Source organism: Cetorhinus maximus, chromosome 10, assembly GCF_964194155.1.
Source record: "Cetorhinus maximus chromosome 10, sCetMax3.hap1.1, whole genome shotgun sequence".
Classification (NCBI taxonomy): domain Eukaryota; kingdom Metazoa; phylum Chordata; class Chondrichthyes; order Lamniformes; family Cetorhinidae; genus Cetorhinus; species Cetorhinus maximus.
Genome location: NC_135888.1, coordinates 76897091 through 76913846, shown reverse-complemented (window position 1 = coordinate 76913846; position 16756 = coordinate 76897091). Strand labels below are relative to the sequence as shown.

The following is a 16756-nucleotide window of genomic DNA, read 5'->3' as shown; positions in this document are numbered from 1 at the left end:
CTTAGCATTATGTTCATTCCCATAAATGCTCACTATCAATTTATAGAATCAAATTATGTTGATGCAAACAAAATCACAGAAAATTTAGGTTCTTTGATGATCCCTACCTTAAAACCATACAAAACTTTTGCTGATTGGCTTTATCCATTGGGAAAGAATCATCGGCACAGTTGTCATTAAACAACCTCAGTTACCAAACACAACTTTTACACCAGAGGGTGCTGCAGAAATAATTCACAATTAACTGCTGTTCTTTATAGGTTTGCATTGGTTTCAGAGTTAATACATTGAATTGAGACTACAAAGTTGGACTGGGAACAATTGAATTCTTGTGGTAATGATGATTTGAAGATGGTCCTCCTCTTGTTCACAGGGATCAAATTCCTAACAATCATTACCATGGGTTTATCCCATTGCTTATCTCTTTGCAAGTCTATTGAGACTCACTGGCTTTGAGCTTCAGGTTAACATGCAGACGTATTGGAGTAGCAGGGAGTGAGGTGAAATGTGTAACAGTGTGTGCAGACACGGACTGGCTTCATCTGTCCATACCAAGGTAATGGTGCTGATTGGGAAGAACAGCGGGAACAGAATATCTGAAACAAAACAAAGTGGATTGAGTTTTTCCAGCGCATCCAACATCCTGATGTGGAGGTGGAATAGTTCTTTCTGCATATTGTAAACCTTCTAATATGAATCAGCAAAGCCAAACTCAGCATAAATACTATAAGATGCTTTCACCTAAATTTCTAAAAAAGGCAACACACACATTAAATGAACCAGAAAGCATTTAAAATAAGTTAGCCATGGTATTCTGGTTTGGAGTCTGAAGATTGTTCCCTTACAGGAGTTTCTGGTTCTTGGCACTAACGTATACATTATACAACTAATGTTGGTATTGTTATGGCACAGGCAATGGTAAATGCTGAGTTGTTCAAATCCAAAGGGAAACTTGAAACAACTACCGCAACTTATTTTGCAATTTGTATAAGTTTTGAGATGCGTGCCTTGAATTCAGTAGTAATAAGACCACCAAGTCTTATTGGTTTTTACAAAACTAGATTAAACATTTATTAATGAGAAATTATTTTAAAGCAGATACATACACTACAATTACTACTGTGATAACTTCTAAATCCCCTAATTAATCTGACTCCCAGTTACACTTTCGTTAAGGCAACAATAAGACAGATTTTAAAAGACCCAGGCAAAGTGAGACACAAGCCCTGAAAAAGTTGAATTCAAAATGAGTTTTCTTAATTTCAGTTCTTTGAAGACAGCAGCTTGAGGCAGATGCTGAAGGCTTTTCACACTTGTTAGATCCTAAAATGCCTACCCTTACACACAGCCTTCGCTCCTTTATACATATTTTCCCCTTTGAATGCAAATTCTCATCGTTTCACCATGTCTTTGGACTTTATCTGCCTGATCATAAAAAAAAATCATAGTACTAATTTTACCAGTAATCTTTGGGAAAAATAACACACTGTTCCTTAACTTCGACTGGTTCAGTGTAATATTTCACTCCTTTGAAAACAATCTAGTCTGCTTTATTTTAAAATGCAAATGTCCTTTTACACCTTACATTCTAAATTTCCCCCATGTTTACCATGTGTACATCAAAGCCTTCAGACCAGCTGCCTTTAATCCAATTAAATTTCCCACACATACACACAGATACCACTATTTTACAATAAATTCCAATAACATTATTATATCTTCCTGACAATATGTAATGTATGTTTCACAGCACTCAGCTCATATACTTGTGCCCATGAATTAGATATTAGTGCCATTCAATGGTTTCCCCTGTTTTATTATCATTGCGAAGATCTTTCATTAAAAAATGACTTGCATTTATATAGTTCATATGTAGGAAACATGGCAGCCTATTGGACAGAAAGGGACAAAAATTCTTGAAAAACATAATATTGCAAGCAAAAAGAGGCATAGACTTTCCAATATCCTCATTGATATCACATGATGTGCATACAGTAGTAACTGCATTTGATTTGATCACAAGCATTGGACTGTTTACATCCTTTCAGTACTTCATTCAACAGTCAGTTAAAAGTGACTCAGTAACATATTATGTTGATGGGCCTCAGTGCAATGCTAGAGGGTTTTGCCTACAACACCAAAAAATCAAGATATAATCTCAGTAATGAGAAGATAAGGCAGTAAACTAAAGGGCCTGGGGCTGGGTAGCCAAACTAGAGTAGATCTCCCTACAATGATTATTTGGAGTGAATCACTTGCTAACATGTTGATCAGAGTATTGTGTTAAACTGAAGAAAACAAGGAAAACATCTGTCTTTAGGGTAGCTAAAAGAAACATATTTCAGCTCAACTTCTGCTGAGTTAATTTAACAAATTATAAAGAAAAACAGCAAGTAAAATGTCAACCACATGGTTTCTATCACCGAAATCTATAAGCAACATGGCAACTGACTACTCAGTAAACCACATGTATGACACTGAAGCAATAGGCGGCACTATATTATATCCGTGGAATGTAAAAGTAGTAACATCGGTTTACTTAAGTCATTTGAACCCAAAGTGCCACTTTCATGATGTAGAACATTGGCTGAAACCACTGACAGGTAAAGCTGCAAAGATCCTAGATTGGAGTATCAGTTACTCCCTTCCATGTGTTATAGACAATGCATAATTTTAAGTTGAATTTATATGTATATATTTGTGTTAAGAAAGGTAAAAATGGTTTCAGTTTCATTGGGGTTTTGTTTATGAATCTTGGTGCCCAAGAGTCTGGATAGGCTTGTGACTAAAAGTTTCAGGTCTTTTGGGTTTGTTATATATATATATATATATATATATATACACACATTTTTAATGAAGACTTAATGCCTGAAGTTAAAGAGATGGGTTAAAAAAGGTTGAAAGCTCAGTGATTCTGGGGGAAAAAAAAGACACAAAGTAGAAAAGCTTGACTGTTGCCTAAGGACTGTGATCCGGTGACACGGACACAGAAAAGAAAGGAGTTGAGAGAGGGTATGTTCAGTGTGCATCAGAGAGTGAAGACAGGCTCTCTGGGCAGAGAAAAATACAAGGCTAGTGGAACAGTGGTTAACTGAATCATCAGTTAAAGGACTCAGTAAAGTGATCAGTTTAGCAGAGGTGCCACTGGAAGACTGAGTTTAGGGAACTCATTTGTTTGCTCCACAGTTGAAGAAACAATGAGTTTAGAGTGTGGTTTTTGGTATCTCGGAGAGAGATACGAGTTGGGTGAGAAGCATCAAATGAACACTCAGGAATTCACTGGAAGAAAACTGTTTGCAACGATGCCAGTCTCAAGCGAGAAGCCCTTGTATCAAGCTAGTGTTAACTCTTCACTGGTTTGTGTGTCTGTAAAGATATTGCTGGGGTAAAGGAATAGCAGGAATTTGAATCATCTTGTGTTTGTATTGAAATCTTTCCAAACTTTGTCTGGTTTAATATTAGTTCATGTTTCTTGTTTTAGTAAATATATTGTTCTTAGTATTAAAAGTTTATTAGCAGACTTCTGTGAATTTGTTCAGTAACATTTTTCCACGGTTTCTAAAAAAAAGTTAGGATCCATCCAGCCAGGTTTCATTCTGGGATCTGACTTGCCCAGCATTAACAGCAGCTGGGATTGTAACACATGTAATCAACACCTGATATCTGATCCTAATTTTATACGCCAATGTTTAAAATTCTATACCTTTCCACAATTCCTGCAGTGATGCCGCCTTCTGATAATCGTAAATGGTGCTTTACAAGACATGCATTGATTACAGGCAGAGTCTGCAATCCACTCTGGGGGCACTGTAATTGGGTGGGAAAAGAGATCAATTATGTGCACGAATGCTACAAAAACTAAAAAAAAAAGAACCACTTTGCTGCCATACAAATAATTTGTCCTTCTTCTGACTAGTCTTCTCAAACCAGATTGGTACTTCAGGATATTCTATGAGAGTAACCACTTGGGTGTGGCAAGAAGGCATAGAGAAAGGAAGTGGAAAAGGAATTCGTGCAGTGACTTTGTTTTTTTATTTGTTCATGGGATGTGGGCGTCACTGGCTAGGCCAGCATTTATTGCCCATCCCAAATTGCCCTTGTTCAGGGGGCATTTAAGAGTCAACCACATTGCTGTGGGTCTGGAGTCACGTGTAGGCCAGACCAGGTAAGGACAGCAGATTCCTTCCCTTAAGGACATTAGTGAACCAAATGGGTTTTTACAACAATCAGCAATGGTTTCATGGTTTTCATCAGAATTTTAATTCCAGATTTTTTATTCAATTCAAATATAGTACCGTCTTATTTTTATTCAATTCAAATTTCACCACCTGCTATGGCAGGATTTAAATTCAGGTCCCCAGAGCATTACCCTGGGTCACTGGCCCCGTGAAAGTACTACTATGCCATCACCTCCCTGGTAAGGATAAGGACTGGTAAGGGTAATACTGTGTTAAAGTAAAGCAACAGTAACTCAGTAAAATATTCAACAGATTAGTAATTTCATAGAAAATTCTTTCATGGGGGTGATTGGTGAAGGCCAAATGAAGAAGCTTCACCCCTAATGGAGCAGGAAATAGGATTTGAAAATCGATGCTTGAATCTACCAAGGAACAAGAGAGGAGGAAAGGTGAAATGCAGAAAGTGTATATATAAATCTATTTTCTCAAGAGACAAGAGTATTGTGTAAAAATAGTAGAGTTGACTAGAGTGCCAAATACATCCATTAATGAATGTGCAAAGATTTGCACAACTAGTTCTTTTACTGACATGCATCTATGGCAGATAGTATTTTTTAAACACACTGGTTGCTTCAACAAGTTGAACAATTCGCAAAATATCAAGATTTTTAAAAATAGATAACTGATAAAATTTGGGAACAAATTTTTACCTAGTAATCAGATAAAGATGAATATTAACCTTAATGGAAACTTAGCCTTACAGCAATATTTTCACAATTTAATAGTGATATTTAATTAGAGGCTAGCCATACTTTTATCCAGTAGAATAGAAACTTCATGTACAGTACCTTCTATTTTTGCGCTATTTAAATTGGAAGCTCTAGATGAGTAGGAATGGGATTCCTGACAAAGCACACAATCATCCAAGATAGGGTCCAGATTAACATGCTCCTCCTCTGAAAGATGTATAAAGGTAAAGTAAAGGAAACAATTGCAATGCACAACTGATTTTTGTTTTTAAATTAATAAATTGTTAGTACTGAATTTCATTAAGATACTGCACAAGACCAGAATGTACACAGGATGTTGCATTTTGCAGAGGTTCAGTATCTGAGCAGTGATTTTTTCTGATAGCTTCCCCCACTGAAATGCACACCTTTGCACTGAATTTATAGCAATGACCTATTCATTGTAGCTGTGCTTGGGAGAGTGGAGATACTCCAGGGCTCTCCTTTGTGCCCTACTCAGCAACTCATCAAACGGCCAGTCCATGTCTCCCCACTCTGTATAGTCTTATTTTTTCATTCATTCACGGGATGTGGGTTTCACTGGCTGGGCTAGCATTTATTGCCCATCATTAGTTGCCCTTGAGAAGATGGTGGTGAGCAGCCTTCTTGAACTGCTGCAGTCCATGTGATGTAGGTACACCCACAGTGCTGTTAGGAAGGGAACTCTAGGCTTTTGACCCAGTGACAGTGAAGGAACGGCGATATATTTCCACGTCAGGATGGTGAGTTACTTGGGGAGGGAACCTCCAGGTGGTGGTGTTCCCATCTGTCTGTTGCCCTTGCCCTTGCCCTTCTAGGTGGTAGTGGTCATGGGTTTGGAAGATGCTGCCTAAAGAGCCTTGGTGAATTCCTGCAGTGCATCTTGTAGATAGTACACACTGTTGCTACTGTGGAGGGAGTGAATGTTTGTGAGTGTGGTGCCAATCAACTGGGCTGCTTTGTCCTGGACGGTGTCCAGCTTATTCGGTGTTGTGGGAGCTGCACTCAACCAGGCAAGTGGGGAATATTCCATTACACTCCTGACTTGTGTCTTGTAAATGGCGGACGGGCTTTGGGGAGTCAGGAGGTGAGTTACTAGTCGCAAGATTCCTAGCCTCTGACCTGCTCTTGTAGCCACAGTATTTATAGGGCTAGTCCAGATCAATTTCTGGACAATGGTAACCCCCAGGATGTTGATAGTGGGGGATTCAGTGATAGTAATGCCATTGAACATCAAGGGGCAATGGTTGGGTTCTCTCTTGTTGAAGATGGTCATTGCCTGACACTTGTGTGGCACGAATGTTACTTGCCACTTGTCAGCCCAAGCCTCGATATTGTTCAAGTCTTGCTGCATTTGGACATAGACTGCTTCAGTATCTGAGGAGTCGTGAATGGTGCTGAACATTGTGCAATCATCAGCAAACACCCCCACTTCTGACCTTATGATGGAAGGAAGGTTATTGATGAAGCAGCCGAAGATGGTTGGGCCTAGGACACTACCCTGAGGAACTCCTGCAGTAGTGTCCTAGAGCTGAGATGACTGACCTCCAGCAAGTACAACCATCTTTCTTTGTGCTGGGTATGACTCCAACCAGTGGAGAGTTTTCCCCCCTGATTCCTATTGACTCCAGTTTTGCTTGGGCTCCTTGATGCCACACTCAGTCAAATGCTGCCTTTATGTCAAGGGTAGTTACTCTCACCCCACCATGGGAGTTCAGCTCTTTTGTCCATGTTTGAACCAAGGCTGTAATGAGGTCAGGAGCTGAGTGGCCCTCGCGGAACCCACACTGGGCATCAGTCAGCAGGTTATTGCTAAGCATGTACCACTTGATAGCACTGTTGATGAGCCCTTCCATTACTTCACTGATAATCGAGAGTAGACTGATGGGGCAGTAATTGGCTGGTTTGGATTTCCCTGCTTTTTGAGTACAGGACATAGCTGGACAATTTTCCACATAGTCAGGTGATGCCAGTGTTGTATCTGAACTGGAACAGCTTGGCTAGGGGTGCGGCAAGTACTGGAGCACAAGACTTCAGTACCATTGCCAGAATATTGTCAGGGCCTTTGCAGTATCCAGTGCCTTCAGCTGTTTCTTGATATCACGTGGAGTGAATCGAATTGGCTGAAGACTGGCATCTGTGATGCTGGGGACCTCTGGAGGAGGCAGGGATGGATCATCCACTCCGCACTTCTGGCTGAAGAGTGTTGTGAATGCTTCAGCCTTACCTTTTGCACTGCTGCGCCAGGCTGCTCCATTATTGAGGACAGGGATACTTGTGACACCTCCTCCTCCAGTGAGTTGTTTAATTGTCCACCACCATTCACGACTGGATGTGGCAGGACTGCAGAGCTTAGATCTGATCCGTTAGCTGTGGGATTGCTTAGCTCTGTCTATCACTTGCTGCTTTTGTTGTTGGCATGTAGGTAGTCCTGTGTTATAGCTTCATCAGGTTGACACCTCATTTTTAGGCATGCCTGGTGCTGCTCCTGGCATGCCCTCCTGCACTCTTCATTCAACCAGGGTTGATCCCCTGGCTTGATGGTAATGGAGGAGTGGGGGATATGCCGGGCCATGAGGTTACAGATTGAGTTCGAGTACAATCCTGCCGCTGTAGATGGCCCACAGCGTCTCATGAATGCTCAGTCTTGAGTTGCTAGATCTGTTCGAAATCTATTCCATTTAGCATGGTGGCAGTGCCACATAACACAATGGAGAGTATCCTCAATGTGAAGGCGGGACTTCGTCTCCACAATGACTGTGCGGTGGTCATTTCTACCGATACTGTCATGGAGACAGGTGCATCTGTGGCAGGCAGTTTGGTGAGGATAAGGTCAAGTATGTTTTTCCCTCACCACCTGCCGCAGACCCAGTCTAGCAGCTATGTCATTTAGGACTCGGCCAGTAGTGGTGCTACCGAGCTACTCTTGGACACTGAAGCCCCAGAGTACATTCTGCGCCCTTGCCACCCTCAGTGCTTCCTCCAAGTGATGGTCAACATGGAAGAGCACTGATTCATCAGCTGAGGGAGGGCAGTACGTGGAGGTTTTCTTACCCATGTTTGACCTGGTGTCATGAGACTTCATGGGGTCCATTGTCGATTTTGAGGACTCCCAGAGGAACTCCCTCCTGACTGTATACCACTGTGGCTGCCACCTCTGCTGGGCCTGTCCTGCCAGTGGGACAGGACATACTCAGGGATGGTGTTGGTGGTTTCTGGGACATTATCTGTAAGGTATGATTCTGTGAGGATGACTAATGTCAGGCTGTTGCTTGTCTAGTCTGTGAGACAACTCTCCCAATTTTGGCACTAGCCCCCAGATGTTAGTAAGGAGGACTTTGCAGGGTCAACAGAGCTGAGATTGCCATTGTCATTTCCAATGCCTATGTCGATGCCAGGTGGTCCCTCCAGTTTTATTCCTTTTTTTGTGACTTTGTAGTAGTTTGGGTGGCATTTAAGAGTCACATGTAGGCCAGACCAGGTAAGGACGGCAGATTCCTTCCCTAAAAGGACATTAGTGAACCAGGTGGGTTTTTACAATAATCGACAATGGTTTCATGGTCATCATTAGACTTTTAATTCCAGATGTTTTATTGAATCTGCCATGGTGGGATTCGAACCCGGCTTCCCAAAGCATTACCCTGGGTCTCTGGATTATTAGTCCAGTGACAATACCAATATGCCATCACCTGTCAGCAGGTCAGAGGCAGGTTATTTCAGGTTTCCCACCTTCTGCCACTACAGTAAGATTGAAGAAAAATTGAGTCTACTTCACTTATGTGCAATAGCTGGTCTCTTGATAATATCCCATTATTTAAGTTTCTGTGGGGGCTACAGATAGTCAGGGCTAAAAGAGCCCTGATTTGAGCTGAGAAAGATATTTGGTATTCATGTGTCCTTTTTAATCTTTCTACAAGAGACTACAATTGAGGCAGGCAGGTAGAAAATGAAGAGCTAGACCATGCAAATGCAAAATGAAATCCAGTATACCTGTTTCCTCTTCTATAACATCTTCATTTTTCTCTGGAGTTGACGTTGCAATCTCGAAGACAGTTTTTAAAATCCGTCGCAGGTCTCCTGCAAAGTTAGTCTGAAGTTGATCTGCTACACCTGTTCCAAACACAGCCAAGAAGATTCATAACTCTGATGTATGCTGGGGTTCAGTGTACACAAAATAAAAATACTCAAGACCAATTCAGATGACTAATGTCATTCAGTCCTTCTTACCTTTTACTTTCAGAATAATTAACTCATTTGCCCATTACAGCATCTATCTGTTCAAGTGAATCCAGTGTCCTAGCTTTAATCACCTTCTCTGGCAACCCATTCCAGCTAGCATTACTGAACTGTGAGAAATACCTAGACAATAGGTTTCAAAACCACTTTTGACAAGAGAAACAAACCTCAAAAAAGGTTCTAAAAATAGCTTCTGAAATCAAGATTATTTCATAGTTATATATTTAAATAGTCTATAGCAGTTTTAAATTTTTATTATTTCATGGCATTTGTTGCCCATCCTTAATTGCCCTTGAGAAGTGGGGTGAGTCACCTACATGAACCAGTGCAGTCCGTGTGGTGTAGGTACACCCACAGTACTGTTTAAGGGAGTTCCAGGGTTTTGACTCAGCGACAGAGAAGGAACTATTAAGGTTTTGGCTCAAAGCAAGAACATCTTTCAGTTACAAAAAATAAAAAATAAAAAATTGCTTTTAGGATGTGGTCGATGCTGATAAGCTAGTATTTCTTGCCCATCTTTAATTGCCTCAAGTGCATTAAGAGTCATTCATAATGTGGGACTGGACTGGCACACAGGCCAGATCAGGTAGAGAATGATATTGGTGAGCCAGCTGTTTTTGTATGACAATCCAACAGCTTTTGTGGGTTTTTTTAGTGCTAGCTCACAAATTACCAGGGTTATCGAATTATACTTGCCACAGTGGGATTTGAACCCATAATCTCTGGTTTATTAGTCTGGTACCAGATGCACGAGGCTATAATAACCTATTCCCCAGGATCCCTACACCACATAACAGTAGGTCCGTTTCCCACTCTGGTTTCCAAGTGCTTAGAAACAACTCTCTTGGATTTTCCAGTATCCCATTTACGGCAACATGGCTGCAGTCAGGAAGTCAATGGAGTGAGGGGCATGAAAAATCAAGCAGCATCTTTAGCACTCTGTGACACTACACATTAATGCTGCAATATCATATCTCAGCCTTAAAATCCTGAATGACATACCTGAGATACAAACAAAGAGCCGATGAAGCATATCACTACGGCTGCGGTACCGTGACCTGATTTCCTCCCTTACAGCCGCTCTCACAGCCCACACTGCGTGCTTTAGTGTTTCACGAACCACGACACAAGACTCACCCTCTCCTTTAGATACTCTGCCAGCAAAGCACAGAAATCAATGTGTAACAGTACCTTATTTGTTTTCCATAATTATGAAAAAGTAACAAGTGTTTTAGAAGTGCGTAACACTTGCCTTTTGCAGAAATGATGTTTGGTAATTAGCAAATTAAAATCTGAAATTTTCCCAGTCAATAAATTTTTTAGATTTCAACATCATTAAAAATCATTAAAGAAAAAGTTTTAACTTTGAGCTGAATGAAAACTACTGACTGGCTCAACAGTCATGAAACAATGACCTTCAAAATGGTGAAAGCTGCCAGACATGATGATGGACTGATCCAAAGAAATGGCTCTTGTTTAACCAAGGGTGATTTTGGACCATTTTGCTTCCCTCAATTTAGTAATAGGAGATCTCAATTATGAGATAGGAAAAATAATATAGGTTATGAAAAGCAAAGGAAGATATGACTGATTCACCATTTCTGTCCAAGAAGATCAGACTACCAAGCTGTTCCCTTTGTGGTTTCCCGTTCTAGGTTACTTGGACCTAATATACAAAAATCTCTTGGAGCCAAAAAGCAAATTTTAGTTGCTTTAGCAGTTTGGTTGCTCCATTCTTTCAGGGCTGGCTACCCTTCAGGAATTATGCCCAAGGTGGCCTGCCAATTTTGAAAGAATTTCTTAATATACACAAAATTTCTCCATCCTCTACCTCCAAGAGTTTTCTCTTTGAATTGTTAATACCCTGATTAGGCCTGAAATGCATACATAGGTTGAAATATACTTTTTAAGTGGCAACTTTATAGTGGCAAAATGTTGTTGGACAATGCTCAAATTGTTTAAATTTCAAAACACATTTCATGATGCCCCTTCAAAAAGCAACGGGAAACAGGCAGGAACAGAATAATGACTATCAAGAAGCAAGCATATTCACTGTGGTAAAAAACAAACACGTAAAAGTGGAGGCAATACTACAAGATCACAAGAAATAAGAGCAGGAGTAAGACATTCCATAGCCCATCGAGCCTGCTCCAACATTCAATAAGATCATGGCTGAAACAAAAACAGAATTACCTGGAAAAACTCAGCAGGTCTGGCAGCATCGGTGGAGAAGAAAAGAGTTGACGTTTCGAGTCCTCATGACCCTTCAACAGAACTGAGTATAGTTAGGAGAATGGTGAAATATAAGCTGGTTTAAGGTGGGGTTGCGGGGGGGGGGGGGGGGGGGGGGGGGGGGGGGAGAGATAAGTTGGGGGGGTGGTTGTAGGGACAGGCAAGCAGTGATAGGAGCAGATAATCAAAAGATGTCACAGACAAAGGAACAAAGGGGTGTTGAAGGTGGTGATATTATCTAAGAAAATGTGCTAATTAAGAATGGATGGCAGGACACTCAAGGTACAGCTCTAGTGGGGGTGGGGTGGAAAGGCTGACAAGGTATTACAGTTGTAGATTTAAAAATAATGGAAATAGGTGGGAAAAGAAAAATCTATATAAATTATTGGAAAAAACAAAAGGGAGGGGGAAGAAACGTGAAGGGGGTGGGGATGGGGGGAGGGAGTTTAAGATCTAAAGTTGTTGAATTCAATATTCAGCCCGGAAGGCTGTAAAGTGCCTAGTCGGAAGATGAGGTGCTGTTCCTCCAGTTTGCGTTGGGCTTCACTGGAACAATGCAGCAAGCCAAGGACAGACATGTGGGCAAGAGAGCAGGGTGGAGTGTTAAAATGGCAAGCGACAGGGAGGTTTGGGTCTTTCTTGCGGACAGACCGCAGGTGTTCTGCAAAGCAGTCGCCCAGTTTGCGTTTGGTCTCTCCAATGTAGAGGAGACCGCATTGGGAGCAACGAATGCAGTAGACTAAGTTAGGGGAAATGCAAGTGAAATGCTGCTTCACTTGAAAGGAGTGTTTGGGCCCTTGGACGGTGAGGAGAGAGGAAGTGAAGGGGCAGGTGTTGCATCTTCTGCGTGGGCATGGGGAGGTGCCATAGGTGGGGATTGAGGAGTAGGGGGTGATGGAGGAGTGGACCAGGGTGTCCCGGAGGGAACAATCCCTACGGAATGCCGCCGGGGGGGTGAAGGGAAGGTGTGTTTGGTGGTGGCACTAGAGCTGTACCTTGAGTGTCCTGCCATCCATTCTTAATTAGCACATTTTCTTAGATAATATCACCACCTTCAACACCCCTTTGTTCCTTTGTCTGTGACATCTTTTGATTATTTGCTCCTAACACTGCTTGCCTGTCTCTACAACCACACCGCACACCCCCCCCCCCAACTTCTCTCCCCCCACCCCCACCTTAAACCAGCTTATATTTCACCCCCTCCTAACTATACTCAGTTCTGTTGAAGGGTCGTGAGGACTCGAAACGTCAACTCTTCTTCTCCACCGATGCTGCCAGACCTGCTGAGTTTTTCCAGGTAATTCTGTTTTTGTTTTGGATTTCCAGCATCCGCAGTAGTTTTTTGTTTTTAAGATCATGGCTGATCTGATTGTGGTCTTACCTTCACTTTCCTGCCTGCTTCCCATGACCCCTGGCACCCCTGTAGATCAAAAATCTGTCTAACTCAGCTTTGAATATTATGTGGATTTTAATTTCCTTTAGGCTTTATTGCAGCTGAGGGTGCAGGAAAGGAATAAAATTATTCTATTATACCTAACTATTCACCTCAAACAAACAGAGTCTTAAAACCGCTTTTGAACTATCCATAATTTTTTAAATTCAGTCCTGTATTGGTTATTATACCTGTAATGTCCCAAACTTCTGCAATCCCCTCACCTGCTGTTATTCATGTATGGATCTTCAGACACCATACGAGTATTTGCGATTCTTCCATCACAACTGGACTGTTCTGTCATTTTATTTCGCTCTTCAACTCCTTCCACGAGTTCTTTACTTGGATGTGTTCTCAGAAAAGATGAAGCCTCAGCTTTTTGTTTCAAAGTGTCTCCGCCAGAAGAATAAGCATTTAATGAAGGGACAACATGGTCCTGTTTGGAAGTCGTTAGCACACAGCTTGTACCTGGATTATCAGTAAAATAATTAGTTTGGATGGTATTAAATGTGGATGCTCCTGTTGATTCAAGCCCATCAACTAATTCTGGATGGTCATTTTCTGAAGCGCTAAAGTGTTGGATAGCTTTGGAATCAGTCAAGCTGTTAGTAGAAGCAAATAAAGACGATTTAGGACTATCCGCCAAGATTGTTTCATTTTGATTCTGTGCATTCGCTTGTGTGCTGCCATTGGTGTCCCGTCCAAACTCTTGTTCCCATATTTCATTTTCTTTCTCAAATTTAAGATTAGAAGCTTCCAAAGAACCTTTCATTTCATTTGGAGTTTGCTTGAGTGAATTGGATACATCGGAGTTAGACTCTTGTGAATACACCTCATTGGTTGCTTGGTGGACGATCAATTTTAACTGGTCAAGTTCCTCTGAATCACATGTATTAGGTGAAACCCCATTGGCATATACATCGATTCCTTCATGATTCAATGTGCTGTTGTGAAGGGATGAAAGGCTGGGCAACACTGTGTGGCTATTGAAGAAATCTTCAGCTTCCACAGTACACAGGCTCTTCTCTAAGAAAGATAGTTCTTCTTCTGTGAGGACATAAAGTAAGTCCCTATGGATGAAGTGAAAAATTAAGGTAAAACTGCAATAAAATGATCAAGCTTTTAACCAATGACATGCTTGAAGTAGCCCAATCACTTGCATGGACATAAATACTTTGGTGAAGTCTGAACCAGTGTATCTGCAAAAAAATTACAGTTCTGTTTGCTTTCAGCTGCCTGAAGCAGCAAAATAATTGGATTGCAAAATGTTGGATTAGAAGATATATTTACATCTTGTCTTTAGAAATAAAAGTCTTTGACATTTAAAAGCACTATTTTGGGATTTTGAAACCCCCAAATCAGAAAGCTGTATGGTAAACAAACAACTTAATCACTGTACACTTGAATGATTCTCCCAATGGGTGTCCCTTGCATGTTTTATCTTCTATTTTAGATACTTGTTTGACTCAATCCTTTGCCTGTCCAAAGCTTTTTTTGTTCACATTCACTTATACCCCTTGTCCATTATGACATAGCGCAGGATACTTTACACTGCTTTCCAGTAGTTCAAAATCTGTCAGTCTTAAAAGAGCAAAAGAACAGTTATTAGTGAACAATACCAGTTTCAGTTGCTTACAGGCAGATTTAATCAGGGAAATAGAACAACACTGAATCTTGATAAGTTCAAGCCAGATTTGTAGATGAACGACCTGGTCACATCAGCTACCTTTGAACCTGAAAACTTGAGGTTATGGAAGTGACTATTTTACAAGATTGAGAAATGGCTGCAAGTGGCACTATTATCAAATGGGGATGAGGCAGTTACGAAGATGAATAGAGGCAGCAGATGGAAGGGCAAAAGTAACAAAGCCTGGTTTCAGTAATGCACTAGAGAGAGGGATTAGGGTGGTAATTCCCCAGCCTTTACCACCCCTAAGAAGGCACAAAGTGAAAGCAATCGAAGCTGAAAGGGGGAGCATATGAAAGGAAGGAGGTCAGAAAATCGTCTGAGACTTTGATCAGTGATAGAGATAGAGATCAAGAAGATTGCATTAAATGGACAGGAAGGCTTTGCTATGAGAAGAGGATTTCATGTGTGGAGTTCATGTGTGGGCTCATGGAACATAGACTGCCACCAGGCTCTACTGGTAATTTATTCTTAAAATCCAAAAAGACATTTGCATTGATCTCCAGGTGCTAAAAATAGTGTAAGCTACAGAGTTCACAGTGGGTGGGTGAACAGGGAACAAGGCAGCCTCAGGTGAGATGTCCTGCCAGCATACCTGTTGACAGAGAAATGGAAATATATAATCAGGGATCATACTTAAGCACCTTTCAAAAACTTTCCACATTCATTTCTGGCCTATTGGTGCCAATTTTCAGTAACAGTAACATACATCTCATTAGCCCATTCCCATCTTTCTCTTTCAGAAGCCATTCAGCCAACTGGTTACTTTCAGCATTTTCTGTCCTCTTAACTGGCCATGTTTCACTTAACGCAAATCGAACCAAATCCTTCTTCAAAAACCAGACAATGTGTCCCTTACCTTATTTTTTGCAGGAGGGTGTAGAAAGGTTTAAAAAGCTTGGACATGTCATCCGGCTGCCTCTGTAGGTTGAGCGGTCCTTCAGGGTAGATCCTCAGCCCACTGGAAATAGAAACAAAAATGGCTCTGGATCAGGGCAGCTGGGTGGAAGCTTTTGGTATCATTTTAGTTTTACTATAGTGACAAACTGCATAAAGGTCTATCGTCACTCAAAAAAATCAGATGCCAAACAGCAGGCAGTAGATTTTCAACCCACTGCTCAATGTAAAACTGCCATTAATTGCAGATCAGCTGCTAATTACAGAAGCCAGTTTCCATTTCCCATGTGGAAGTGAAAAATCAGGCTCTCTGTAACTGGTGCTCCATTCCAATCAATTTGAAATAGATTGAACACAGATCCCAGAAATGAAAAGGACAATGTTACCTAACCATTCTGGATGAGAACAAAGATCTGGAAGTTTGCCAGTTTCCATTTTAGGTCCAGCTTTCACATAACAAAAAAATGAGAATTTTAGTCCAAAACCCTCCGCACACAACAGCAACAATCAGGTGATCTCCACAAGATGACTTTAAAATTAATTCTCGGGATGCTGGCATTTATAGCCCACCTGAATTTCCCTCGAGAAGGTGGTGGTGTTAATTCTGCTAGGGGTGGAGTTCCAGGATTTTGACAGTGACAGTGAAGGAATGGTAATATAGTTCCAAGTCAAGATGTGACTTGGAGGGGAACCTGCAGGCGGTGTTCCCATGCACCTGCTGCTCATCCTTCTAGGTGGTAGAGGTCACAGCTTTGGAAGCTGCTGTTGAAGGAATTTTGGCGAGCTTTTGCAGTGCATCAAGTAGATGATACACACCACTGCCACTGTGTTGGTGGTAGAGGAAGTAAATGTTTAAGATGATGGATGTGGTGCCAATCAACCGGGCTGCTTTGTTCTGGACGGTGTCCAGCTTATTCAATGTTGTTGAAGCTGCACTCATCCAGGCAGGTGGAGAGTATTCCATCACACTCCTGACTTGTGCCTTGTAGATGGTGGACAGGCTTTGGGGAGTCAGGAGGAGAGTTACTCGCTGCAGGATTCCTAGCCTCTGACATGCTTTTTCAGCCAAAAGGCAGAATTTTCCATGCTTGCTGGCATCGGGTGTGTTCAGCGCTGTGAGCAGACAATATGGCGAGAAAGCCAAAAATTGGTTTCACAACGTTGTGAAACCAGTTTGCGATCGTTCGCTCAGCCTGCTGATGGCGGACTGCATTTGCTGCCATCGGACGTCAGGAACCTCACTGTAATACATCTACATATCGTTATAGGGCTAGCCCACTGGAATCAAGCCCCACCCCCCCCCACCCCGAACCCCGCTGGATCGTCT

General features: G+C 41.7%; 1 protein-coding gene across 6 annotated transcripts in view; it reads right to left on the bottom strand.

The window, feature by feature from the left end:
• Positions 1-218: 218 nt before the first annotated feature.
• The window catches only part of LOC144685769 (lateral signaling target protein 2 homolog), a 56050-nt gene continuing 39512 nt past the window's right edge, over positions 219-16756 (bottom strand). For 2 of the 6 annotated variants that reach the window (XM_078550622.1, XM_078550623.1), the window contains exons 7-13: positions 15392-15493; positions 13070-13915; positions 10184-10335; positions 8936-9055; positions 5027-5134; positions 3704-3807; positions 220-596 (exon numbers count right to left, since the gene is read on the bottom strand). In XM_078550622.1, the coding sequence (XP_078406748.1) occupies positions 465-596; positions 3704-3807; positions 5027-5134; positions 8936-9055; positions 10184-10335; positions 13070-13915; positions 15392-15493 (1564 nt within the window). In that variant the 3' untranslated portion in view covers positions 220-464. Of the gene's footprint in view, positions 597-1336; positions 1426-3703; positions 3808-5026; positions 5135-8935; positions 9056-10183; positions 10336-13069; positions 13916-15391; positions 15494-16756 lie in introns of all 6 variants that reach the window. The other 4 variants (XM_078550620.1, XM_078550625.1, XM_078550624.1 and 1 more) reach the window with 3 other exon arrangements.